Source organism: Dipodomys merriami, unplaced genomic scaffold (assembly GCF_024711535.1).
Source record: "Dipodomys merriami isolate MVZ:Mamm:240054 unplaced genomic scaffold, mDipMer1.0.p SCAF_28, whole genome shotgun sequence".
NCBI lineage: Eukaryota > Metazoa > Chordata > Mammalia > Rodentia > Heteromyidae > Dipodomys > Dipodomys merriami.
Window position 1 is genome coordinate 7,281,672 of NW_027204270.1, and position 25,354 is coordinate 7,307,025.

The 25,354-nt window shown below is 44.7% G+C and overlaps 1 protein-coding gene across 1 annotated transcript in view; it reads right to left on the minus strand.

Moving 5' to 3' along the window:
* Mtor (mechanistic target of rapamycin kinase) overlaps positions 1-25,354 on the minus strand; it is a 124,588-nt gene that overhangs the window by 81,332 nt on the left and 17,902 nt on the right. Inside the window, exons 11-25 of the mRNA XM_070037349.1 lie at positions 24,572-24,816; positions 22,932-23,147; positions 22,134-22,339; positions 19,926-20,048; positions 18,046-18,135; positions 17,833-17,925; positions 16,847-16,981; positions 16,482-16,611; positions 14,187-14,437; positions 10,686-10,772; positions 7,212-7,379; positions 5,733-5,845; positions 5,305-5,467; positions 4,198-4,290; positions 3,386-3,532 (exon numbers count right to left, since the gene is read on the minus strand). Of these exons, the coding sequence (XP_069893450.1) occupies positions 3,386-3,532; positions 4,198-4,290; positions 5,305-5,467; positions 5,733-5,845; positions 7,212-7,379; positions 10,686-10,772; positions 14,187-14,437; positions 16,482-16,611; positions 16,847-16,981; positions 17,833-17,925; positions 18,046-18,135; positions 19,926-20,048; positions 22,134-22,339; positions 22,932-23,147; positions 24,572-24,816 (2,260 nt within the window). The remainder of the gene's footprint in view (positions 1-3,385; positions 3,533-4,197; positions 4,291-5,304; positions 5,468-5,732; positions 5,846-7,211; positions 7,380-10,685; positions 10,773-14,186; positions 14,438-16,481; positions 16,612-16,846; positions 16,982-17,832; positions 17,926-18,045; positions 18,136-19,925; positions 20,049-22,133; positions 22,340-22,931; positions 23,148-24,571; positions 24,817-25,354) is intronic.

Below are 25,354 nucleotides of genomic sequence, written 5' to 3' on the forward strand. Positions count from 1 at the left end.
AGACAAAAGTTTGAGACTAGCCCAGACAACATAATGAGATTCCATTCCCTACACGCCCCCCCCCAAAAAAAAGATTAGAGACTACAGGAGCTGAGGACATAGCTCAGTGATAGAACACTTGCCTAGCATGCACAAGCCCACCCCTTAACACTGCAAAGAGATAAAAATAACATTAGAAACTTTAAGGTGGGAGTGGTAGTTCATACTTGTAATCCTAGCTATTTAGGAAGTAGAGATTGGTAGGAGTGTGGTTTGAGGCCAGTCTAAGCAAGACATTTTTGAGATCCCCAACTAATAAGCTAGGCATAGGGGAGGTATACCTGTCATTCCAGTTAGGTAGGAAGTGCAAATAGGAGGACAGTAGTCCAGGTTGGCCCAGGCATAAACTATAAGAACCTATGCAAAACGTAACTAAAGCAAAAAGGGTTGTGAGCATGGCTCAAGTAGAAGAATACCTTGCCTAACAAGCATGAAGCCCTAAGTTCAAACACCAGGACTGCCCAAAAAGCAAATATTAGAGACTTTAAAAAAGAGAGCCGGGAGTTGATGGCTCAGACCTGTAATGGTAGCTACTCAAAAGGCTGAGATTTGATGATCGCAGTTCAAAGCCAGCCTGGGCAGGAAAGTGTGAGACTCTTATCTCTAATAAACTACCAGAAAACTGGAAGTGGTGCTGTGGCAAGTGGTAGAGTGCTTCCCTTGAGCTGAAGAGCTGAGGGACAGCGCCCAGGCCCAGAGTTCAAGCCCCATGACCAACAAAAAAAAAAAAAGAAAAAGAGGGGTGATTAAACACAATCCCGAACTGTCATTACATGGTTATATGGAAATACAATTTGTTTTTCAATGAAATGGCCCAGGAGTCAGCCGTGGGTGATTTTGCTTAGAATTTTTGAACTTGATCTGTTCTCTCAGGTAAGATAAACCAGAGATTGTTTGTTGCATGACTAGCAAAGTTTAAACCTATTTTCCAAATCATTGGTAGAAAACAGAGCTTCCTGGGAGCAAACTAGACTACTAGCAGTAGTTCCTAAAATAGAAGAAATCTCTAAAGCAGGGTCAACAGCTGCCTGGAAAGACATTCTGAACCCCAGCTGGCTGGAGACATCTGTGTGCGAATGTGTTCTGGCCTCTCTCGATGCGAGGCTTTGGCAGGTGGCCTCAATAACTTCAATAACATGGGAATGCCATGTGCTGAGGTCCTTGTTCTTTCCCTGAAGTCTCATTCCTCTTGACCCAGGGATGTTTTATACTTTCATCTGAAATCAGCAAGAATTTTTTTTTTTTAATGATACTGGTGATTGAACCCAGTACCTTGAGTTTGCTAGGCAAGCGCTTTATTCAGTCTTTTTCCTATTTCTGAAGACAGAGGCTAACTTTGCCCAGATTGCCTTTGAACTTACAATTCTCCTGTCTCTAACTCCCAAGTAGCTGGGATTATAGGAGTGAACAACCATGCCCAGCTTAAATCACTAAGCATGTGTTAGTAGGATCACCTATCTGTGGGGACAAAGACACTAATAAACCTTCAGTGTTCTGAATGCGGGTATGAGCGTGTATGAGCATGCCCTTCCTCCAGGGACTACATTCAGATCTTCATAGGGTTGGCCAAATGAAGAGAATGAGTCAGCTAGGACATAGGCCTGCCCCATTCCCTTTTCCTTGGGCCAGTATCAGAGTTTGAACTCAGAGCCTCTCACTTGCTTGGCTTGCTTGTTCAGCAAGTTCTCTACTACTTGAGCCATGCCTCCACTCTTGATTTTTGCTGGTTAGAGATAAAGGCTTGTGGACTCTTCTGTCCAGAATGGCTTCAAATCACCATCCTCCGCTTCTTAACCTCTTGAGTTGCTAGGATGACAGGTATGAGCCGCTGCTGCTGGCAGGCCTGCCTCGTCTGGACTTCTTTCTGTGGCATCACATGAAGGGCAGCTGCTGTGAGTCAGCTGCTAATGATGAAGAAAAACACCGTGTTGAAATCCAAACTGGGAGCTGCTTAGGAGTCTCCAGTGGCACTGACTAATACAAAATGTGGAAAACAAGCAACCTGGTCTATTACTTAAAAGTTGGTGAAGTAACTGATTATTCTAAATTTACTGGAAGAGCTTGCAAACAGCCTATTTTTAGGTAGCTGGTTCAATAGTTAAACACAAAGATCTAAAACCTGGCTACTCAAAGTGTGGTTGACAGTCCCTGGGATCTCCTTGGAATGCAGGCTGCCCTCAGACCGCCTGTACCAGAATAAGCATTTTAAAAGCCCTAGTTAACTGGTGAGTACAATGAGAGGAAGTTGGAAAATCAACTCTTTAAAGATCCTGCTAGCATTAGTGCTGGCTCACTATTTCTGCTCACATTAAAAAATGGCAATTAATTGTTAAAAAACAAAAAACACAGCAATGCTATTTGCAACAAAATGTCTTGTTACTGAAATACTAAGAGAACACAAAAGGATACTTTGTTCTCTACTTTTCCTCCATTAGAAAAAATATTATGGGGGCTGGGAAGGTGGCTCAGTGGTAGATCGCTTAGCCTTGCATGCGTGAGGCCCTGGGTTTGATGCCTCAGCACCACATAAGCAGAAAAAAAAAGCCGGAAGTGGCGCTATGGCTCAAGTGGTAGAGTGCTAACCTTGAGCTGAAGAACTGAGGGACAGCACCCAGGCCCAGAGTTCAGGCCCCACAACTGGACCCCCCCAAAAAAATGAAAAAGAAAAAATATTATGGGGCTAACGTAGCTGTTCATCCCTATAATCCCAGCTATTCAAGAGGTGTAGAATGGGAGGCCCACAGTTTGAGTCAAAAAGTTAGTGTGGTGGTATGTGCCTATAGTCTTGGTTATTCAGCAAGCCATAAGTAGGGTGTCTGTGATGCAGGTTGGCCTGGGGAAAGGTGGAGACCCTATTTGAAAGATAACTAAGGCAAAATAGCTGATAGTATGGCTTTAGTAGAGCATCTGCCAAGTAAGCATGAGGACTTGAATTCAAACTCCTGTACTATAAAAAGAAAATAGAAGATAAGTTGACACCTGGCTGATAAAAGCCTAAGTTCAGTTGGGCGCCGGTGGCTCACGCCTGTAATCCTACCTACTCAGAAGGCTGAGATCTGAGGATCACAGTTCAGCCTGGGCAGGAAAAGTCCATGAGACTCTTATCTCCAATTAACTACCAGAAAGCCGGAAGTGGCACTGTGACTCAAGAAGTAGAGCACTAGCCTTGAGCTGCAGAGCTCAGGGACAGCACCCAGGCCCAGCATTCAAGGCCCACCACTGACCAAAAAAAAAGAGTTCATGATATCTAGACTTCCAGGAACCTGCCTAGGCTGGCTTCTGGTTGGTTTACACTTGGATTAGGAAGGGCTCCCCTTGCTCAGTCTTCAGGAAACAATGGACCTGCCTTTTGGAGGTTGATGGTGCTGACGTGCAGTTTCTTCATGGGTCCTGTTTCTACCGGTCCACTGGCCAGCGCGTCCCCCTGGCCGCTCCGCAGCATTCGATGCTGGTAAATCAAGGGGTCCTCTTCTTCATCAGCAAGAGTATATCCCTGCAGGCAGAGTCAGAGGAAACAGCCGCAACACTACTAGATGCTTCTAGTTTAGTTAATACATAAATCTTGGGAGATTTACACCAGGGCTTCTACAAGCAGCAAAAAACTGTATATATGCACAAAATAAACTGTAGGCAGGCTGAATTCCCCACTGTAGATCCATCTTTCCTGGTCACTGACAAGCACTCACTCAGTAGTACAGGTATCCAATTGTACAAATGGTAAAGATGAACTATGAGCAAGAACAAGCACAATCAAGTGTTTAAAGCCCAGGCGGCCTACGACCTGTTGCCTGCCCTTGTAAAGCCCAAGAGTGAAGAATGGGTTTTCAATATTGAATGGTTGCAAAAGTAAAACCCAAAGAAAATTAATACTTTGCAATACATGAGGACTGTGCGAGACTCAAATTTCTGCATCCATAAAGTTTGGCTGGTACACAGTCAGCCCACTGGCTTATGTGCTGAAGATAGCCACTTGCAGACCATGGCCGAACGGAGCAGCTCCAACAGAAAGCACCTGGCCTATTGTGCTGAAAAAAACATCTTCACTGAAAAAGCTTGCCAATCCTAGTTCAGAGTGGAAGAGTAAACATCCGCTGTAGCTAGAGGGCAGGAACACCTAGGGGGACAAACACTGAAGACTTGGGCAGGGGCGTGGCCCACCTTGACAATTCTGCAGATGAGCACATCGTAGCGCTGATGGTTGATTCGGTGCCGCACCAGGACTTTATTCACCATCGGGATGAAAATTTGGTACTATGACAGGAAGGGAGAAACATGAGAAAGCATCGTAACAGAGAGGGAAAAGCAGAGAAAAGAATTAGTACCCTAATTACTATATAGCTAGTCATTCTGCTGAGGTAGCTCTGGAATTCTCATCCACCGATAAGTGCCAAACAAAGACCCCTCCTCCTGCCACCTGGCTTCCTGCTTGGCTCCTCCCAGGCCCTTGCTGCTATCCGTGCCCCTATAGCATTGAGAATAACTACTTTAAAATGTTAAGTCAGGGCTGGGAAGGTGGCTCAGTGGTAGAGTGCTTGCCTTGCATGCATGAGGCCCTGGGTTCGATTCTCAGCACCACATAAGCAGAAAAAAAAAGCTGGAAGTGGTGTTAGGGCCCAGAGTTCAGGCCTCAGGATTGGACCCCCCCCCCCCAAAATAAAAAAAATAAAATGTTAAGTCAATCCCATTTTTCCTGTGTTCAAAAATCCCCCAAAGCAAAAAAATAAATAAATAATATAAAATCCCCCAAAGCCTTCCACCCTTGCTCAGCCTGCCACAGTGATTTGCACAACAGTGGGACGGCGATGAAGCCAGAGACTGCTGAGCTCCAGGCACAAAGATAGGTATGCTGCTGCTCACAGGATCACCTTTGACACCCTCTGGCTTCTCATCTCTCTCCCACTTGGTCCAGCTCATCTCTACATTTCTTTCTCTCCTAAAGCCAAGCTAAGTTTCTGTCTCATTGTGCTGTTTATCATTCCTGCCTGCACCAGGCATATGAGACATACTGGGTTTACTTGCCTTGCTTCATTGGAATCGAGGACTATGAGAGCAAAGACTTCACTCTGACTTTCTTGCCTCTAGAACAGCCCTTGCCCCACCAGGTGGCTCAACAAATATTTACTGAACAGACAAAGCAGATCATAAAAAGCAGATCATTCTACGTTCTCCAATGGTGGTATGAGACCTACAGACTAACAAACAGAGAGGTTCACAAAGTCTTCTGTCTGAACAAGGCAGAATGCCATTGGTTAAGAACTGTCTTACCTTCTTCCCCAGCTGAAAGACCAGGGAAGACAGTGTGTCCATGGCTGTGGAACGCAGCTCCGGGCTCTGGTCCAGTGTTCGAACAATTGGGTGAATGATCCGAGAGGCATAGTCAGTGAAGTCCAGAGACTCTGTCAGGCGGTCCACTGTCTCTAATGCTGCCCTACAATGAGCGTGAGCTGAAGCTACCTTACAATCAGCAAGGAGGGAAGGGGGGAAAGGGCTTCAGAGATATTATGGGTGACATGGATCCAATATAAACTCCAGTGGGACAACTAGAATGGGGTGGGGACAAGTAGGATTTCCATAAGTCAGGGATATTTCTAGACTCAAACAAATGGCAGTTGAAATGACCAAAATGATGGCCCAGAAACTTAAGAAATGCTAACAGTTCAATGACTGTTGGCTCCTAAGGGCAGCATGCTTACTTCCGGGATGGCAGTGGCACTTCAGGGGCATCAAACAGCTTCACGATTGGAGGCAACAACAAATGCAGGTAGTCATCCAGGTTGGCACCAAACAACTGGATTGCTGCCAGCAACTGTGAAAGGGAGCAAGAGCACAATAAAAAGTAGTTGAGCTTGGTGGGCTAGGCCAACAATCCCAGCTACCTGGGAGACAGAGATAGGAGGATCCTAATTTGAGGCCACCCTGGACTAATGTTAGCAAAATCCTATTCTCAAAAGCCAGCCAGGCCAGGGTGCTTGGTGGTTCACACCTGTAATCCTAGCTACCCAGGAAGTTGAGATCTGAGGATCACGGTTCAATCCATCTCAGGCAGGAAATTCTGTGAGATTCTCATCTCTAATTAGCCACCAGAAAACTGGAAGTGGAGCTGTGGCTCAAAGTGGTAGAGCACTAACCTTGAGTAAAAGAGCCTAGGGACAGCACCCAAGCCCTGAGTTCAAGCCCTATTTGGACCAACCAAAAAAAAAAAAAAAAATAGCCAGCTAGGAATAGTGGTCCATGCCTGTAAACTCAGTTATCTGGGAGGTTGAATAGGAGACCAGCCAGGTAAAAGAAGAGACCCTATCCAAAAAACTAAAGCCACAAAGGCCTAGCAAAGCAGTTCAAGTGGTAGAACACTTTCCTAACAAAGGTGAGTCCCCAAGTTCAATCCCCAGTACTATCACCTAAAAAAAAAAAAACCTACAACATGCAACACAGGCAATGATGTGAGGACTTGGAAAAGCCTTCTTTATCAAGAGGCTTTGAATTACATTCCTTTTTATTGGTGGTTAACTGGAGATAAGAGTCTCTTGGGCTGGGAAGGTGGCTCAGTGGTAGAAGGCTTGCCTTGCATGCATGAGGCCCTGGGTTCAATTCCTCAGCACCACATAAACAGAAAAAGCTGGAACTGGCGCTGTGGCTCAAGTGGTAGAGCACTAGCCTTGAGCTGAAGAGCTGAGGGACAGCGCCCAGGCCCAGAGTTCAGGCTCCATGACAGGCAAAAAAAAAAAAAAAAAAAAAAAAAAAAGAGTCTCATGGACTTTCCTACTCAGCCTGGCTTTGAACCATGATCCTCAGGTTTTAGCCCCCTGAATAGCTAGAATTACAGGAGAGAGCTCCCAGCTTCCAGCTAAACAGCATTCTTTTGGTGTTTCCCCTTATTTCATTTGACTATATATTATGTTTTTTTCTCTGCTTATTATTTCAATAATTGATAAGGATTCTGTTGCTGGAAAATATAAAAAAACTGGCATTGAACTAAACAGTTACCAAGACTAAGCCAGTATAGGAGACAAAAACGTCAGGATAATCAAGGAGAACTGTTAAGTGTTCTCTAAGCCCACACGCCTCAGGTGTCCATGTGCCTGGAGTTTGGTGTTCTGAAGTAGACACTGGCTTGTCGCTCAGAAAAGGGTCTCACTTCTAGGGGCTTAGAGGAAGGTGGAAATCTCCCTTACCTTGATAGAGACGATGCGGCCTGGACTGTTGTCATGCATGAAGACACGTAACATGTGTGGGATTAGCTGGGGCAGGTAGAGCTTAAATTCACCCCCAAGAGCTACCACAATCTGCTCAATGAGAAGAATGATTGTGCTCTGGATTGAGGTGTTCATGACCCAGAATTCCTACAAAAGGAAAGAGAGGGCAGGGCAGAGTTAGGTACTCCTCTACTGAAAAGTGAACCCAAGAACAGAGATGGCCAAAACAGAAGCAAAAGTGCAGTGAGCATAATCTCCTCCTCCCCACCCCAAATAAACTCCCCCCACCATGGGGCCCTACTGTCAACCACAGACACACTGGACAAGTTATACTGCACTTCCCCTGCTGTGCCCTTTGCCTGCAAACCCATGTGTTCTGCTACGCTAACACAGTGAAAATCTATTCACTCTAGATGGTAACACAACACCACAGTCCTATATCTCCACCTAGCCCTGGATCAAAACTCACTTTTCACTTCTCCTGTTCCTAGCACCTGTACTATTTAATTCATTTTGCAACCTCCCCTACGAGACTGTATAGGGGGAAGAAATCGTTCTGATACTTCTCTGTATTTCTAGACTCTATCAGAGCATCTTAACTACTCTAGCTACTCAAACACATGTCCACAGAACAAAACAGATAGCTAAATTTAAGCCACATAAGAGCTCTGAAGTAGTACAGAGTGAATACTTTTATCTCTACCAAAGAGCAATTCCAGCATTACCCAGACTGCCCTTTCTGGATTTGCTAGAAGGCATCTGATACAGTCCTCAAAAATCTATCCATCAAGCCGGGCGCTGGTGGCTCACACCTGTAATCCTAGCTACTCAGGAGGCTGAGATCTGAGGATCGCGGTTCAAAGGCAGCCCAGGCAGGAGAGACCATGAAACTCCTATCTCCAATAAACCACCAGAAAACAGGAAGTGGCGCTGTAGCTCAAGTGGTAGAGCGCTCGCCTTGAGCTGAAGAGCTGAGGGACAGCGCTCAGGCCCAGAGTTCAAGCCCACGACCGACAAAAAAAAAAAAAAAAAAAATCTATCCATCAGGCCTGGGCAGGTGCCACACAGCAAGCACTTTTCACATAACTTTTCTGCATAACTGTAATTCATAGGAGTTACTAAAACAACAGCCTGGCCAATGATCTTCTAGATCCTGCCTCAGAACACTACAGGGATCTGGCCCAAGGGTCTCCCTCTAGGGAAAGCTGTCATTTCAAATCTTCTCAGAAAGACCAGAAATTCCTGCCTTCTCTAAATTCCAGAGCAGGAGATGTATTGATAATAGAAATCTCACTAATGATGGCAACACACAAATATTAACACTCCTGGTGCCTCTCAATAATTTATACCAGAAATCAACAAAAACAAGGATAACTTCTCAGATGAAAGATTTTATAGAATAAAACATTATTGTTAAACAAATATACATATATATATATATATGTGTGTGTGTGTGTGTGTATATATGTGTGTGTATATGTATATAAGCACTAACAATTTAGAATGTAAAAACCAGCCTAGAAAAAGTTTGTAAAATTTACTTTCTCTCTCTGCTGGGAGAGAAATATTCTCTCTGAAAAACCTAAGTTCCCATTAGATAAAAACACCACTGTTTTTTTGAGGCCCCCCCCCCAGTGTGTCTGATGCTCATTCACTTGGACTGCACTCTGCCATCTTCAGAGTAAACCCACTTGCCTTCCAACTGCATCAGCCCAGGCTTCTCGCAGGGTTTTCTCTGCTCAAAGAAGCCAGCAGCCTGCCTGGGGACATGAGTTGGATCATGACTCACAGACTATTCTCCTCCTGAGCTCCAGGGAACTCATTAAAAAGCCCAGATCAACAGCCAAAGAAAGAGCTCCATGCACCTTCTTCATCTGGGATGAAAGGAAAGCTGTGCTCTGCAGGCCAGGCTCCCTGCTGCACACTGTGGCGTGGGCCTACGTCTTTTGTGGGCAAATGAGTTAGAGGTTACTTTAGTTTCCTGAGTATATTACTTTCCTCCTTGTTTCTCCTCACCCCAAAGACCATCTACCAGGTGGTTTAGAATTTGGCCTAAATCTTCCTTATACAGAGGCCTCTGTGGTAGCAGTGGAGGAAAAAAGCCGCTTTTAATGATTTATACATGTAGAAGTTTTTCTAATGCTTTCAAGTGTTAGAAAGTTCCATTTGGAAAGCTAGCCATTTTGATTTTGGCTATGCTGCTTCCTGCAAGCTGACTGCAGAGGTCTGGGATGGAAAAACAGAAAACATCTCTGAGGAAAATAAAACGATGTCTGCAAAAAACTCTTGCCCAAAACAATCATTTAAATCATACACAACAATAGGAAAACAATACTGCCATCAATCCAGCATCTTCCAGACACTGCTCACTACATGTTATAAAATCCTGAGGTCTAGGCCATTCTCAAGATGCCACTGTGGTCAGAAGGTGACATTTTGGAGGTCACAGGGCAAAGCATCTTGGTCCTTAGTGCCTGTCAGGAGACCATGGTACTTCACTGAGCTGGAACCCCTGATTCCCAATTCCTCTTCTCAGGCCAGTTTTTTTTTTGTTTGGTTTTTGTTTTTGTTTTTGTTGGTTATGGGGCCTGAACTCTGGGCCTGGGCACTGTCCCTCAGCTCCTCAGCTCAAGGATAGCACTCTACCACTTGAGCCACAGCGCCAATTCTGGCTCTTTCTGCTTATGTGGTGCTGAAGAATCGAACCCAGAGCCTCATGCATGCAAGGCAAGCACTCTACCACTGAGCCACCTTCCCAGCCCCTCAGGCTAGTTTTATGGGCAGTATGGAAGAGGCTTTGTACAAATCAACATCAAAGCAAAATTGCTGCTGGGAGCTGGTGGCTCACTGTTGTAATCCTCCTAGCTACTAATGAGGCAGAGATTAAAGATCAAAGTTCAAAGCCAGCCCAGGCAGAAAAGTCCATGAGACTTTTATCTCCAATTAACCACTTGAGGTGTGGCTCAAATGGTAGAGTGCCAGCCTAGAGGGAAAAAGCTCAGGGACACCATGCCCTGAGTTCAGTTCCCTTCAGTTCAGTGTCCTGAGCTCGGTTCAATTCAATTCAATTCAACTTCAGTTCAGTTCAACTCAATTCAATTCAGTTCAGTGCCCTTGAACTGAGGCCCTGAGTTCAAGCTCCAAGACTACAACAACAACAACAACAACCACAAAAAAGTACAAGGGCTTTGTTGTATGTGAGACAAATAAGTCAGCACAATTACTCCCAGATGCCTCCGCAGATTTCCTATCATGAACTCCTGACCAGGAAGCATGGAGCAAGTACTCCTCTCCACCTCCTCCTCCCAAACAAGTGGGTTACTCTGTTCTACCTTTTATACTTGGACTGTTAACTGCTCCACAATGACCCATGAAGAAAATGTCCGCATTATCCTCTGAGTGTACCTTGACTCAAACACAGATGAACAAGTAAAGGCTTGAACTTCTACTCACTCTCATGAGGGTGACTATTTCGTCCATGTAAGGTCTAATGTGGCTCTTCACAAAGGACACCAACATCCCCAGCTGCTGGAACAGAAACTGAAAGAGAAAGAGGTCAGCAAGCTGATGCTATGAACAATACAGAACCCTTGGGCTTAACCTCCATCTGCACAAGTGAATAAAGAACAACTTTGGAGCCTAGCATCGGAGGCTCATGCCTGTCATCCTAGCTACTTGGGGAGGCTGAGATCTGAGGATCACAGTTTAAACCAGCTCAGGCAGGAAAGTCCAATTATCTCCAATTACCCATCAAAAAAGCTGGAAATGGAGCTTTGGGCTCATGTAGTAGAGTGCTAGCCTTGAACACAAAAGCTCAGGGACAGCACCCGAGTCATAAGTTCAAGCCTCAGGACTGGCACATATACACACAAAAAAGTGGCAGGTCTATAGTTTCAGCTGTTCATGAGGCTGAAGTAGAAGGATCACTAGAGTCCATAAATTCAAGACCAGCCTGGGCAACATAGCAAGATCCTAAATCAGAAAGCAAACAAATTTTGTGCATAAAGGTAACAGATGAAACCAAATTGACAAAATGTTATTAACTGCAGAAGCTACTTTTGCCTTTATTCCATTATAAAATATTTTTTAAAATTAAATATGCCTAAGAATAGAAAGAAAGAGATGAAGAAAAACTCAAGTTAAAAAAAGAAAGAAAAGAAGGAAACTGGGGGAAAGTGAAGGAAGGGGTATAATTATCCAAAAAAAGTAATGTTCTTATTACCTGATTTATGAAATGGTAACCCCTCTTGTACAACCTCTTAATAATACCAACAAAATTATATCAAAAAAATAAAGACAGACAAAGCAGGACAAGAAGAACCATGGAAATGATGGAAATAAATAAGTACATCAACATTATAAAAGATGCACCAATTTAAAGACAGAATTTTTTAAGTTGTATTAAAATGTTAATCTAGTTACATTACAAGAAAGCCATCCAAACAAAATCACATCAGTTAAAAATGAAAGAATAGGAAAAGGGCTGTGATATGGCTCGATGGTAGAACACTTGCTAATTTTGCATAAGGCCATGGATTTGATCCCCAGTACCATAAAAAAAAAAAAGAAAAAAGAAAAAAATGATGGGTAATGGGAATAGACACATACCTCCAGAGTTGGTATAGATATGTATAGATATGCAGCTATAATCTTAAGTGCTATTATTAAGCAAATAAGGAATTATTAAAAAGATTTGAACATAGTAGCTAGTTCAATCTAATGATATATGAAGAATCCTGTGCATAACATTAGCAAGTGCACACTGTTTCCAAGAATACAAAAAACTTAGGACAATAACTGATGGGCAGTCTCATCAAACATCAAAAAAATCATAAATACAACAGAATTAACTTAGAAATCAAAGAGATCAATTAACTTAGCATCAAAGAGAGAAATTTTAAACTATGTAAACTTGTAAATAAAATACCCACTTCTAAAAAACTTCAAGGTGAAAGAAAATAAACATTAACAACCTTAGAAAAAAATACTTCATTTTTGTGCCAGTCCTAGGGCTTGAACTCAGAGGCTGGACACTGTCCCTAAACTTTTTTGTTCAAGGATAGTGCTCTAGTGGCTGGGAAGGTGGCTCAGTGGTAGAGCGCTTGCCTTGCATGCATGAGGCCCTGGGTTCAATTCCTCAGCACCACATAAGCAGAAAAAAAAGCACCGGAAGTGGTGCTGTGGCTCAAGTGGTAGAGCACTAGCCTTGAGCTGAAGAGCTGAGGGACAGCACCCAGGCCCAGAGTTCAGGCTCACGACCGGACCGGGGGGGGGGGGGGGGGGGGGAGCGATAGTGCTCTACCACTTGAGCCAGTTACAGTTATACTTCCTGCTTTTGACTAGTTAATTGGGCCTTGGCTGGCTTGAACTGCAATCCTTGGATCTCAGCTGCCTGAGTAGATAGGATGACAATCATGAGCCAGTTGAGCCAGTGAAAATTCTTCACAATGAAAATATTACTCAGCAATAAATAGAGTGAAACAGATTTACATTTCAACACGGGAAAACCTCAAAAGTATTATGTTAAGCCAGACACCAGTGGCTCATACCTGTACTCCTACTCAGGAGGCTGAGATCTGAGGATCACAGTTTAAAGCCAGCCTGGGCAGGAAAGTCTGTGAGACTCTGATCTCCAGTTAACCACTAGAAAACTGGAAGTGGCACTATGGCTCAAGGTGGCAGACCACCAGCCTTGAGCTGAAGAGCTGAGGGACAGCGCCCAGGCCCAGAGTTCAAGCCCCATGACTGGGAAGATTTTTTTTTTTTTAAGTATTATGTTATATGAAAGAAGCTAGATGCAAAAGATCCATATGCTACGCTCTCAACTGCATAAGCCATTCAGAAAAGGCAAGTGTCTAGAGACAAAAAGATCAGTGGTTGCCCAAGGCTGGAATGGGAACAGAAACCACTGCAGAAGGGCAGGAGGTTTCTGGCAACAGTGACAGAAACTGTCTAAAGTTAGACTGTGAGTGGTGACTGGACAACTTTGCAAAAACATTAAAAAAATTGTATTTAAGGATAAAATCTAGCCGGGCGCTGGTGGCTCACGCCTGTAATCCTAGCTACTCAGGAGGCTGAGATCTGAGGATCGCGGTTCAAAGCCAGCCCGGGCAGGAGAGACCGTGAGACTCCTATCTCCAATAAACCACCAGAAAACAGGAAGTGGCGCTGTAGCTCAAGTGGTAGAGCGCTCGCCTTGAGCTGAAGAGCTGAGGGATAGCGCCCAGGCCCAGAGTTCAAGCCCCAAGACCGACAAAAAAAAAAAAAAAAAAAAAAGGATAAAATCTATGGTGCCTAAATTTTATCTTGAAGTTTTAAAATTTTTAGAATATTACTAAGTGATAACTTGGAGTAAAAATTTCAACACAACAAATTGTGTTGGAAAAGAAGAAAGAAGAGCAATTAATGAGGTACTATTCTAATACCCCCCCCAAAAAAAAATTAAGCAGAAAAAAAAATATGGGGGCTGAGAATGTGGCTTAGTGGTAGACTGCTTGCCTAGCATGCATGAAACCCTGATTCGATTCCTCAGTACCACATACACAGAAAAAACTGCAAGTAGTGCTATAGCTCTAGTGGTAGAGCGCTAGCCTTGAGCACAGAGAGGTTCAGGGACAGAGCCCAGGCATTGAGTTCAAGCCCCAGGACAGTAAAAATAAAAATAAAAAAAGTGGAAAGTAATGATAAACAAGTAGATTAATGAAATAAAGAAACAAAGATACAGGAGAGAAAAATCAGAAATCTGTTCCCCTTTTAGCCAAGCTGTGGGGCTGAACCAAGAAATTAGAGTGAGCTGACTGTCCACTTAGGTCTCCAGAGTTAAGGGGAAGTGAAGCTTTGATTCTCAGCAGCAAGAAGGTGGAGGCGTTAGGGTAGTTTTAAGTGCCTATGGATCTTCTGTGCATAAGTGGGGTGAAGCAGAGAGGAACAAGAATGGGGAGTTTATGGACTTACTTCCCGGATGGCACCATCACAGACCCGAATGACATTCAGGAATGTGGGCATGACCTGGGGCAGAAACTGCACACACTTGAGCCCCAGGGACTTGAAGATGAAGGTGATGGCCTGGACCACCATGGTGTGATGATGGGAGAGAGACTGGTCTCGGAAGATGCGCATCAAGGCCACCATAGACACAGCTGGGTAGAACTCATCCAACGGCAGATTTCCCATGTTGACCAGCATCTCACTGGTGCTGTAGTCAGCTAGGACAAAGCAACAAAGGAAGTACTAAGAGTTGATGACATGACTCTGGTGCTAGGCAAAGCATGGTTAATAGCAAACAAAAACTCCCTCCTGGACATTGGCAGTCATATCATCTTCCCTAATAGATTCTCTCACAGTTGAGAATCAAGGGTCTATTAGCAACTGATAAATACGCTCTCTCCATCAGGGATTAATCAGGTTTTGGTTTTCATTACCCAAACCATCAAAGACTAAAACAGTACCATGATAAGTTTTCTTTAAATTGCAATTATTTTTTTTGCGGGGGAGGTAAATTGTGGGGGTTTTGAATTCAGCCTGGATGTTGACCCTAAGCTCTTAAGCTCAAGACTTTATCACTTGAGCCACAGTGCCACTTCTGGTTTTCTGGTGGTTTATTGGAGATAAGAGTCTCACGGACTTTCCTGCCTGGGCTGGCTTTGAACTGTGATCCTCAGATCTCAGCCACCTAAATAGCTAGGAAGTGTGAGCCAGGAGCACCCAGCTTAAATTGCTATGTTTAAGTTAGCTTCTTACTATTACAGCTCACAACTTCTCAGCTGAAACCATTATTAAAAATAATTATTCCTCCAAATGAAAGGGAATTAAATTAGGCAAACATCTGTTCCACAGGTGCCTGGTTCCCCCAGGGAATTCAGACAAGTTAGCAGGCAAAAGCTCCAATCCAAGCAGCAGGGACCTGGAGGACTCTGTCCAGGAATATGACATGCAGTGAGGAGGACAAGAACCAGAGTGCACCAAGACCTGGGCTGGTACTGCTGAGGAAGAGCATCCAGAAGAACCAGGCTCAGACTCTGCTTCTGATGTCCCTGTTGGACAGGACAGCATACTATTCTAATACCCAGGAGGAAGTAGGAGTTTAACCAATATGATCTCCCCTATAGCTGAAAGCATTTCCTTTGGGGAAAAGAACATGCTGGAACAGCTGGAGAGACACTGTGGAACCTGTATGTTCAGGAGCAGGCCTGCGCTGGTGGACAGTAGGTCAAGTCTAGGAGCCATCTCTGCATCATACCCTCAAGCTACTTGTCAAGAGGCAATCAGACTCTAAGGCCAGACTCTAAGTAGAAAAAAGGGCCCAGGTTTGATGGCTACTAGTGTTTCTTTCTTTCTTTTATGTCAGTCATGAGGCTTGAACTCTGGGCCTGAACAGCTCTTCAGCTCAAGGTGAGCACTCTACCACTTGAACTACTGTACCACTTCTGGTTTTCTGAGTGGTTTATTGGAGATAAGAGTCTCACGAACTTTCCAGCCTGAGCTGGCTTTGAACCGCAATCCTCAGATCTCAGCCTCGAGTAGCTAGGATTATAGGCGTGAGCCACTGGCACCTGGCTGGCTACTAGTTTTTCTATGCCCTAACCCTTGTCTCTGATTTCCCTCAATTAAAACAAAGTAAGTTCTATCCTTTTTTCTCCTTGGGTGCTATGGGAACAAAAGACATCAGAGACACTAACAATGAGTGATGGATAGAGGAAACGAGGGGGGGGGAGAGGGGAGGGAAATGGGGATGATTCCTATGCCCCCTCACTGGCATCAGAGTACAGACTCGGCCTGTTCACCCTTGACAAAGAATCTGGGCAGCCACGAGGACTCTGGCGACACCAGGAATAGCATCCTTGCTTAGATTCAAGAGGAAATAATGGGTTTTTCATTCAAAAGTTGCTAAATGAGCCAGTATACTTGTGTGTGAGCATGTGTGTATACCTTCTGGCCCTAGGGCTTGAATTCAGGGCCTAGGCACTGTCTCTGAGATTTTGTGCCCAAGGCCAGTGATCTACCACTTGAACCACAGCCCCACTTCTAGCTTTTTAGTAGTTAATAGAGAGAAGTCTCACAGAATTTCCTGGCTGAGATGGCTTTGAACTGTGATTCTCAGATCTCAGCCTTCTGGGGGAGGACTACAGGCATGAGCCACCAACTCCTGGCTTCAGCAAGTAGCTTGTCATTTCAGTTGTCTGTACTAACATTCTTACTAAATCAGTTCAGCAAGGGCTTTGGAGTCAGAGTGTGGCAAGTCTGGCTTACAGGAATCCTGGCTGGACTTGGATTCTGACAGGCTGACAGCAGAAGCATCTCGGGACTGGTCAATCATGCCGATGTTCACTTTGTGCTTGTAGGGATCCAAAGCCCCCAAGAGTCCTAACACCCGGATAGCCTGGGGCGGGGGAGTGGAAGAGAAAAAGAAAAACAATCATCACAACATCGGATGACAATGGATTGCTGATTCCTCTCAAGCTCCACGGTCCCCAATTCATACCCCAAACCTAGCTCCATGAACAAAATGGAGAGGAGCAGGAAGTATGGTCAGTGCTGAGGAGTACATGAATGCTGTCACCACTCCCCTCTATTGTCCTAGTAGTCTTTGAAGACCAAGTTCCCAGGCTCGCTACCTCTCTCCGTGTGCCCTGGTTCTGCTCTGTCTTCAGAAAATTCAGTAGCACCTCAAGCAAGGTAGGGTACTTCCTGTAGGGTTCCACCACATAGCCAGTACTGGCCACCAACTGCCCCAAGGTCCACAGGGCCACCTGGATAGACAGAAGACCACATGGTTCATTGAGTGAGTGTAAGAGAAAAGAAAGCACAGTCTTACTCTTTGTGTCAGGATTATAATAAAGTGTCAGAAGCTATTATAAGAGAAATTTCCAGCAAAGACACTAAACATGAGCAGACACTCTGAGGGCAAGGAAATAACATTGCTGATCAAATACAAACCTGCAACAACCACTGGTTCAACAGATAAAAAAGTATTCCCACATTTTCCAAGGAAATACGTATTTCTTCTGTATCCCAAATGACTACCAGGTGATTCAACAGAAACGTAACATGGTGCTGAATTTCAGACAAGTCATCTAATAACCGATCTACAATGACCAGGGTGAATGGAAGCTATACCACCACGCTGTGTCCAAGGCTTTCTTCTTATTTTTTTTTTTTTCCAAGAGCTGAGGCTTGGGCTGATAAGGTGGCTTAGTGGTAGAATGCTTGCCTAGCAGGCATGAAGCCCTGGGTTCGATTCCTCAATACCACATAAACAGAAAGAGCTGGAAGTGGCACTGTGACTCAAGTGATAGAGTGCTAGCCTTGTGCAAAAGAAGCTCAGGGACAGAGCCCAGGCCTTGAGTTCAAGCCCCAGGACTAGGGGGAAAACAAAAAAAAAGAGCCGAGGCTCTCAAGAGCATTTTCTCAGAATAGAGGAAATGGTACTGCTTAGCACCGACACTTATTAAAAGTGACACTACATCAAGACAGCTAATTCTCAATCCCAATGTTTCTTCTTTTTATAGTGTGGAGAATTATGGCCAGTGAAGTGAACAAAGAAAAACAAGGTCCCTGGACCTATGAGTCCGTCCCTCAGTCAGGGAACAGTGGTACTCACCTGCCTTTTGGCCAACAGAGAGGAGTCCTGGAGCATGTCCATGATGATGATAAAGAGTTCATCCACCCATTTCCTCATTTCTAAGCCACTAACCTGCAAAACGAAGTGAAAACAAGAGCAAATGGAATTAGAAATGAGCGGTGAGAAGTTTCCTGACTTCTTAGAGGTTAAATTGTTTCTTTCCACTTATGGAGAAAGCAATTGTCACCTTACCTGAGCTAGTTCTCCAATTGTGGCCAAGACATTATTGATCACACCTGGGTTTGGATCAGGGTCTGGATCTTTCAGTTTCAAAATTAAAGCCTATAGAAATAAGGCATGAGAAAATGAATGCAGATTAGTATATACTAGAAATCTTTTTCTTTTGTGTACTTAGCTTTATAGCTTAATTTCCCAAATCAGGTTTCTTTACTTAATTATAACAAATAATTCTCTAGTAATAAGTTCTCTATTTTTTCCCAACTCCAGAGAGTCTATTTGAGCAATATTTTTTTTGTTTGTTTGTTTTGGGTCCGGTCATGGGCCTGAACTCTGGGCCTGGGAGCTGTCCCTCAGCTCTTCAAGGCTAGTGCTCTACCACTTGAGCCACAGCGCCACTTCCGGCTTTTTTTTTCTGCGTATGTGGTGCTGAGGAATTGAACTCAGGACCTCATGCATGCAAGGCAAGCGCTCTACCACTGAGCCACCTTCCCAGCCCAATATTTTTAAAATCTCTGTCTCTCTTTCTCTCTCTATACAGGTATTTGGGCTTAAACACAGGGCCTCAGGCTCTCACTCAGCTTTTTTGCTCACAGCTGGTACTCTACCACTTCAGCCATGTCTCTAGTTCCATAGAAATCTTTCTTTAACGTAAGTAAAATTTGCTCAAGAGGGCTGGGAATGTGGCTTAGTGATAGAGTGGCTTGCCTAACATGCATGAAGCCCTGGGTTCGATTCCTCAGATCCACATGAACAGAAAAAACCAGAACTGATACTATGGTTCAAGTGGTAGCCTTAAGCAAAAGAAGCTCAGGGGCAGTGCCCAGGCCCTGAGTTCAAGCCCTGGCAGTTCAAGGACTGGCCAAAAAAATAAAATTGCTCAAGAGTGTTGTGGGTACAGGTCAGCAGTAGCACACTGCCAAGGTGCTAGGGTTTGATCCCTAGTACTGCAAAAGGATGAAAGCAAAAATATAACCAAAACATGAAATCTCGCCCTGTATAACTAATTAAGCTAATAAAAAATAACGAAAAATAATCCTTTAGCCCATCCTGCCTCCCCCTCCCCAAAAAATCCAAGAAACCATGACAAACTTTCCTCCATACCAAGTACACGTCTAGCATTTGAGGGAGCTGGCAAGCACCATGATTTAAAGGCATTTCCTTTGTCTCCTTTCAATTTTTCTCTATGATCATCTGTCTGATTTCATTTTATCCAGGACTTCAAATGACAAATGTATTTTCTTTTCTTTTCTTTTTTTTTGTCAGTTGTAGAGCTTCAACTCTGGGCCTGGGCACTGTCCCTGAGCTCTTTAGCTCAAGGCTAGCATTCTACAACTTGAGCCACAGTGCCACTTCCAGTTTTTCTGGTCCTTTATTGATGAGTCTCACAGGAAATGGTGCTGTGGCTCAAGTGGTAGAGCACTAGCCTTGAGCTGAAGAGCTAAGGGACAGCGCTCAGGCCCCAGTTCAAGCCCCACGACCAACAACAACAACAACAACAAAAAAGAGTCTCATGGACTTTCCTTGCCCGGGCTGGCTTTGAACCAAGATCCTCAGATCTTAGCTTCCTGAGTAGCTAGGATTACAGGCGTGAGCCACCAGCACACCTGGCAACTCATGGATTTTATGCTCTCTACCTACTTCTCCTTTCTGAGTAAATTTAGTAATGCCTAAAGCATCTTATCTCATCAGGAGAGCACCTTCTTGCAACTGGTGAGATTCTTGGTACTCTTTAACTGAAGAGGCTTGATGTAACTCTTGTTCTAAGCCTGGAACCAGAGAAATGATCTACTTTGTTCAATGTAACAAAAAGGACTAAAATATTCCATCCCTGAAACACACTCAGATCAGACTGTCAGGAAAGAAAGTACGGTGCGGCCTCAGTTGTGTGTTACCTTCAGGATAGGCTCCATGTAGGGGCGGATGAGTCGGGGGGCGTTGGACACCAGGTGTCCCAGCATTCGAGCACTCTGTTCTTTGATTCTCCCGATGCCACTGTGTTCCAGCTCTGTCAAAATCTGTGAGGAAGAAAGGTCATTACAGTAGAGACAGCTGTGTATGGAAAGGGAACAGCTGGCAGGGACCCAGAGGAAGCAACCAGACCCCCATGCAAGATGCCCACCAAAGGAGATCCCTGCAGCTAAGCATGTAGGACAAGAAGAGACTGGAACCAGCCCTATCTCATTCTGTCACAGCATTCCAGTGTTCTGCAGTCCTCACAAAAGCCAGGACCATAACAATGTAGCTCAACCATGGACAGCTGATATTAGGGCTTTTGGGAAAAAAAAAAAAAAAAACACTAAGCAATAAGAGGGCTTATAAGCAACAACAAAGGAAGTAACAAACTGTAGAACACCTAGCACCGAGGGAAATGCTGACACTCCAGAGCTTGTCTAAATAAACCTAAAATATTAGCAATGACAGCCCCAGGATCCCCTGGGGCTTCACTGAGCAGAAGTTACATATTTGTTTAATTGACATTCCTAAAATACTAGCACAGGGGGACATTATGCTCATGATGAGACAGAGTTAGACAACATAAAATAGACTTCTGAATAAAGTTGTCAGAGGAATTCTAAAGTGAGGGAAATGAATGTCTCAACTACCCTGGGGAAAGGACTATATTTTGTCTTAAGCTACTGATTGAATAACCATGATTTTTCTGTATCCCTTTGACAGACTGTTTTCTCATAGTCACAGCATACAACAGTAAAACAAGATGGAGAGAGATACCAAGAATAGATCTGCAACAGCAAAAGGTGATGGCTGGGGCCGGGTGCTAGTGGCTCACACCTGTAGTCCTAGCTACTCAGGAGGCTGAGATCTGCAGATCAAGATTTGAAGCCAGCCAGAGCAGGAAAGTACTTAAGCTCTTATCTCCAATTAAGCACCAAAAAAGCCATAAATGGAGCTGGGCTCAAGTGGTAGAGCACCCACCTTGAGCAAAAACAAACAAACAAAAAAAAAAAAAAACCAAGAAACAAAAAACCCTGAGGACCTAAGTTCAAGGCTCAGGACAGACACGAGAGAGAGAGAGAGAGAGAGAGAGAGAGAGAGAGAGAGAGAGAGACAGAGAGAGAGACAGAGACAGAGACAGAGACAGAGACAGAGACAGAGACAGAGACAGAGACAGAGACAGACAGACAGAGAGAGAGTTGGCTGGTTGGCAGGAAATGTGTTGTAGGGAACACAACTCAACTCTAGAAGGCAGCAGCAGCCCAGGCCAAATCTGAGCTGGGGAGCCCCACTGCCCCAAGGACCAATGCTTCACTCTATGACCTCAGCCTCAGAGAGAAGCCAAACACATGAGCAAGTACAAGCTCATTTGAGGAAATCAAGGTTGAATTAAAATTTCTTTGTAACTAATTTTGGAATTTTCAGGGCTAGGGTGAAGCTTGGGGGGTGGAGTGATTTCCTATCATGCATAAGGCTCTAGGTTTGATTCTTTACATGGATAAAATCTTTTTGGAGTGTCAAAGGCTAATCCAGCACGTGGTAAGTTCATTCAATGGAATTTATATTCTCCAATATCAGAAAACTGAGATGACCTGGTAAGTGAATGAACGTCAGCTTTAAGAGGACAGGAGCTGTGTGTGGTTGCTTGCTGATACACTGCCAGCACCTGCCAGCATTCACAGCATAGCAAGTCTTCTAAAGCCTCAAATGAATGCACAAACTGGCATTCACATTAGGAGATATCTCCACACCAAACAGACTCAGTACAATAGAGCTGGCAGGCTCAGTGACAATTTTGTTTCTGCAGAAATGGAGGGAGGAAGGGTGAACAAATGCAGGCATGGTATTCAATAGACACTAAGTGGAAAATGAACTATGCAAATAATAAACTATGGGCAGGAACTGGAGAGGGAACCTTTGGGAAAACCAAGGAGGGGTGTGATTGTCCAAAAAAAGAGAAATGTACTCGTTGCCTAACTTACGAAATGCCAACACAAGTACAATTTCCTAATTTGTTGACTGATGAATACCATTTATGGCCAGTTTTTAGCTATGACAACTTAAGAATAAATGTCATTTTGTGAAAGTATGTTACACAGTTGGAGAATTTGATGCTTAAGCTCACTGCAGGCCTGTCAGCCCATTACCTGGATGAGCATCTTGCGCAGGAAAGGCATGACAAAGGCAGGGTTCATGCTACTCAGCCGGCCCACAGTGCAGATGGCCAGCTCCCGGATCTCAAACACCTGGTCATTCAGGGCCACAAACAGGGCCTGCAAACTCTCTGCCTGGGCCAGGTGTGCATCAAAGCGCTCATCCAGGGACGCCAAGACACAGTAGCGGATGTCAGGGTCTGCAAGAGCAATTGAGCCTTTGAAGTCTTCTTAATGACCCCTCTCTCCACCCTTTCCCACTCTAGCTCCCTGCCATCAGTCTACATTGGGTGACTCCAGATATATATATATATATATATATATATATTTTTTTTTTTTTTTTTTTTTTTTTTTTTGTCGGTCGTGGGGCTTGAACTCTGGGCCTGGACGTTGTCCCTCAGCTCTTCAGCTCAAGGCGAGCGCTCTACCACTTGAGCTACAGCGCCACATCCGGTTTTCTGGTGGTTTATTGGAGATAGGAGTCTCACGGTCTTTCCTGCCCGGGCTGGCTTTGAACCGCGATCCTCAGATCTCAGCCTCCTGAGTAGCTAGGATTACAGGCGTGAGCCACCAGCGCCCGGCTATATATATATTTTTTAATCTCACCTCTGTCATTCTTTTCTCTACTCAGAGGAGCAAAGGGAGAAGAATTAAAGCAGATTATTTTACACTAATGGGCTGGAGAAACCCATGGCAGGAAAGAGTTGACAGATGCCATGTAATGAAATTGGCTACTTCCACCTGGCCCCAAGTTCCTGAATCCCACAGGCTGCTTCTGTCTAGAAATTTTACCAGGATCTGTTATCCCAACCACGAGCAGTTTGCTGAGCACATCTGCCACCACCTGCACGGCGGTCTGGCTAACCACGTGGGCGTGGCCGCTGATGAGGTGGATGGAGGGTGTAAGGAGGCGGGAGCAGGTGCGGGCAGCTTCCATTCGGATCTCCTTGTGCTCACTGTTCAGGAAGTGATCCGCACAGTGTCGGACAAACTGGGTCAGGGAGTGGCCTGAATACAAAGGCAGAGACAAAGCAGAATAAACACTGCTGTTCTGGACAAGAAGATCCAAAGTTTGCTAAGGGCTTCTCATTCCATTTTCAACAGGTACTCAACAACAAGATACTGATTCAGAACTCTTTCTCTCTTGCAGGTACCAGAGTGTGAAGTCAAGGCCTTGTGCTAGCTCTCTACCACCAGCCCTGCTTTTTGCTGAGTGTTTTGGCAAGAGACTCTCACAAACTTTTCTGTCCAGGCTGACCTCAGACCATGATCTTCCTGATCTCAGCCTCCTGAGTAGCTATGATTATAGCCACGTGCACCAAACCTTAGAATTTTTCTCTTAAAGGAAAGCACACGAGCTTCCAAACAGCAGAAGGGTAGAAGGGAGGGTTTTTTGTTGTTGTTGTTGGTTGTGGGGCTGGAACTCTAGGCTTGGGCACTGTCCCTGTGCTCTTCAGCTCCAGGTGAATGCTCTACCACTTGAGCCACAGCACTACTTCTGGTTTTCTAGTGGTTTACTGGAGATCAGAGTCTCATGGACTTTCCTGCTCAGGCTGGCTTTGAACCATGATCCTCAGATCTCAGCCTTCTGAGTAGCTAAGATTACAGGGGTGAGCCACCAGTGCCTGGCATAGAAGGTAACATTCTTGACCAAGGTTTACCTTGTCTATTTTAGTTCTTAGAAAGTTTGATGTAAGATAGGTTTAAACACAGCTATATTCTATAAACTAGAAATAAATTACAATTTGTGCTGTTAATCAGCACAACTGGTTTAATATAATTCAACCACTGTAGAAGACTGAGTCTCAATAAACAGCCTAGGAAGTGGATCGGGAGCATCATCATTAGTGAAGAGAACTTGTGTGGAGGGCTTATATATTTTAAAGCATTAAGTACCCTTTCAGTCTGGGTGCTGGTAGCTTATGCCTATAATCCCAACTACTCAGGAGGCTGAGATCTGAGGATCTTGGGTCAAAGCCAGCTCAAGCAGTAAAGATCATGAGACTCTTATTTCCAATTAAACCAGCAAAATGCTGGAAGTGGAGGCGTGGCTCAAGTGGTAGAGCACTAGTCTTGAGTAAAAAAGCTAAGCAAGAGTACAAATCCCTGATTCCAAGCCCTAGTACAGGCATGCACACACAAAATATCCTCTCAGCTACAAGGAAATGAGAAGGAGAAGGGGAGAGAGGTATCACCAGGCATGATTTCTTTGAATCTACATTATCTATCCCCAAACATAGTATGGTATGGAACAAAGCACAGAGTAGGAATCAAGTATGTATGGAGAGAGCCTGGGAAAAAGGAGGAACAGTTTTGCAACCCATGGCCTGCCGAGGACCCCAGAGAGACCCAGAAATTCTAGAACCCCTAACACCTTTCTCAAGGTTCCCGGCATCGCTCACCATTCTGGCAAGAGTGATACAATTTCTTACCTTCAAACTCAAAGCTCCCAAGGGTCCGGAGGGCAAGGGTGATGCTGCCCACGTCACTGGCCTCGGGGAGGGTGGTGAGACCAGGGGAAGCCAGCTGGTGGGCCAGGCCCTTGGGCATGCCTGGGTGGCGGAGGGGTTTGTGCATGAGGACCAGCGAAAGCATCTTCAGGAGTCCATCCTGGATGTCCTTCTTCAGCTGTGGAATCTGGCGGCTCAGGTCGTAGAGCACAGCCGTGAGGGCAGGGCTGAGGAGAAGGAAACTAAGTCACCATGGGCTGGGCCAAGGATACTCCACCTGTTCCTGGGAAGAAACAGGCCTCCTTGCCCAGTGAGGGGTCAGACCCATCACTGCTGGGCTCCAAAGTAGAAAAGGTGGAATCAGACGGCTTAAACGTGCTCAAATCTCTTGGCTTGCTCTCAGATTTCAGGACAATTTGAGTCTGGTTTTCACTGCAAGAGCATTTGTTTACACTAATACAACCACCACAGCAGACCAGGGCTCAGTACACCAATCAGGAAACACAGCAAGAACTTCATCTCATTGGTTGAAGAGAACTCAAGTGTAGGGAGTTTAACTAGTTTGTCTAATAATAATATAAATAACTGCCTGAGCCAGACAGTGGCTCCTGAAGACCTCCCTACCACAGTCCTGGACAACAGGAGCCACGATGCACCATTTTTCGGATGAGAAAATAGGCTCAGAGAAGAAACTCAGCCAGCATCTCATAGGACTCAAGACAAGCCTATGTATAGTGCGAGCTATCCTGCCTATCCAATTTAATG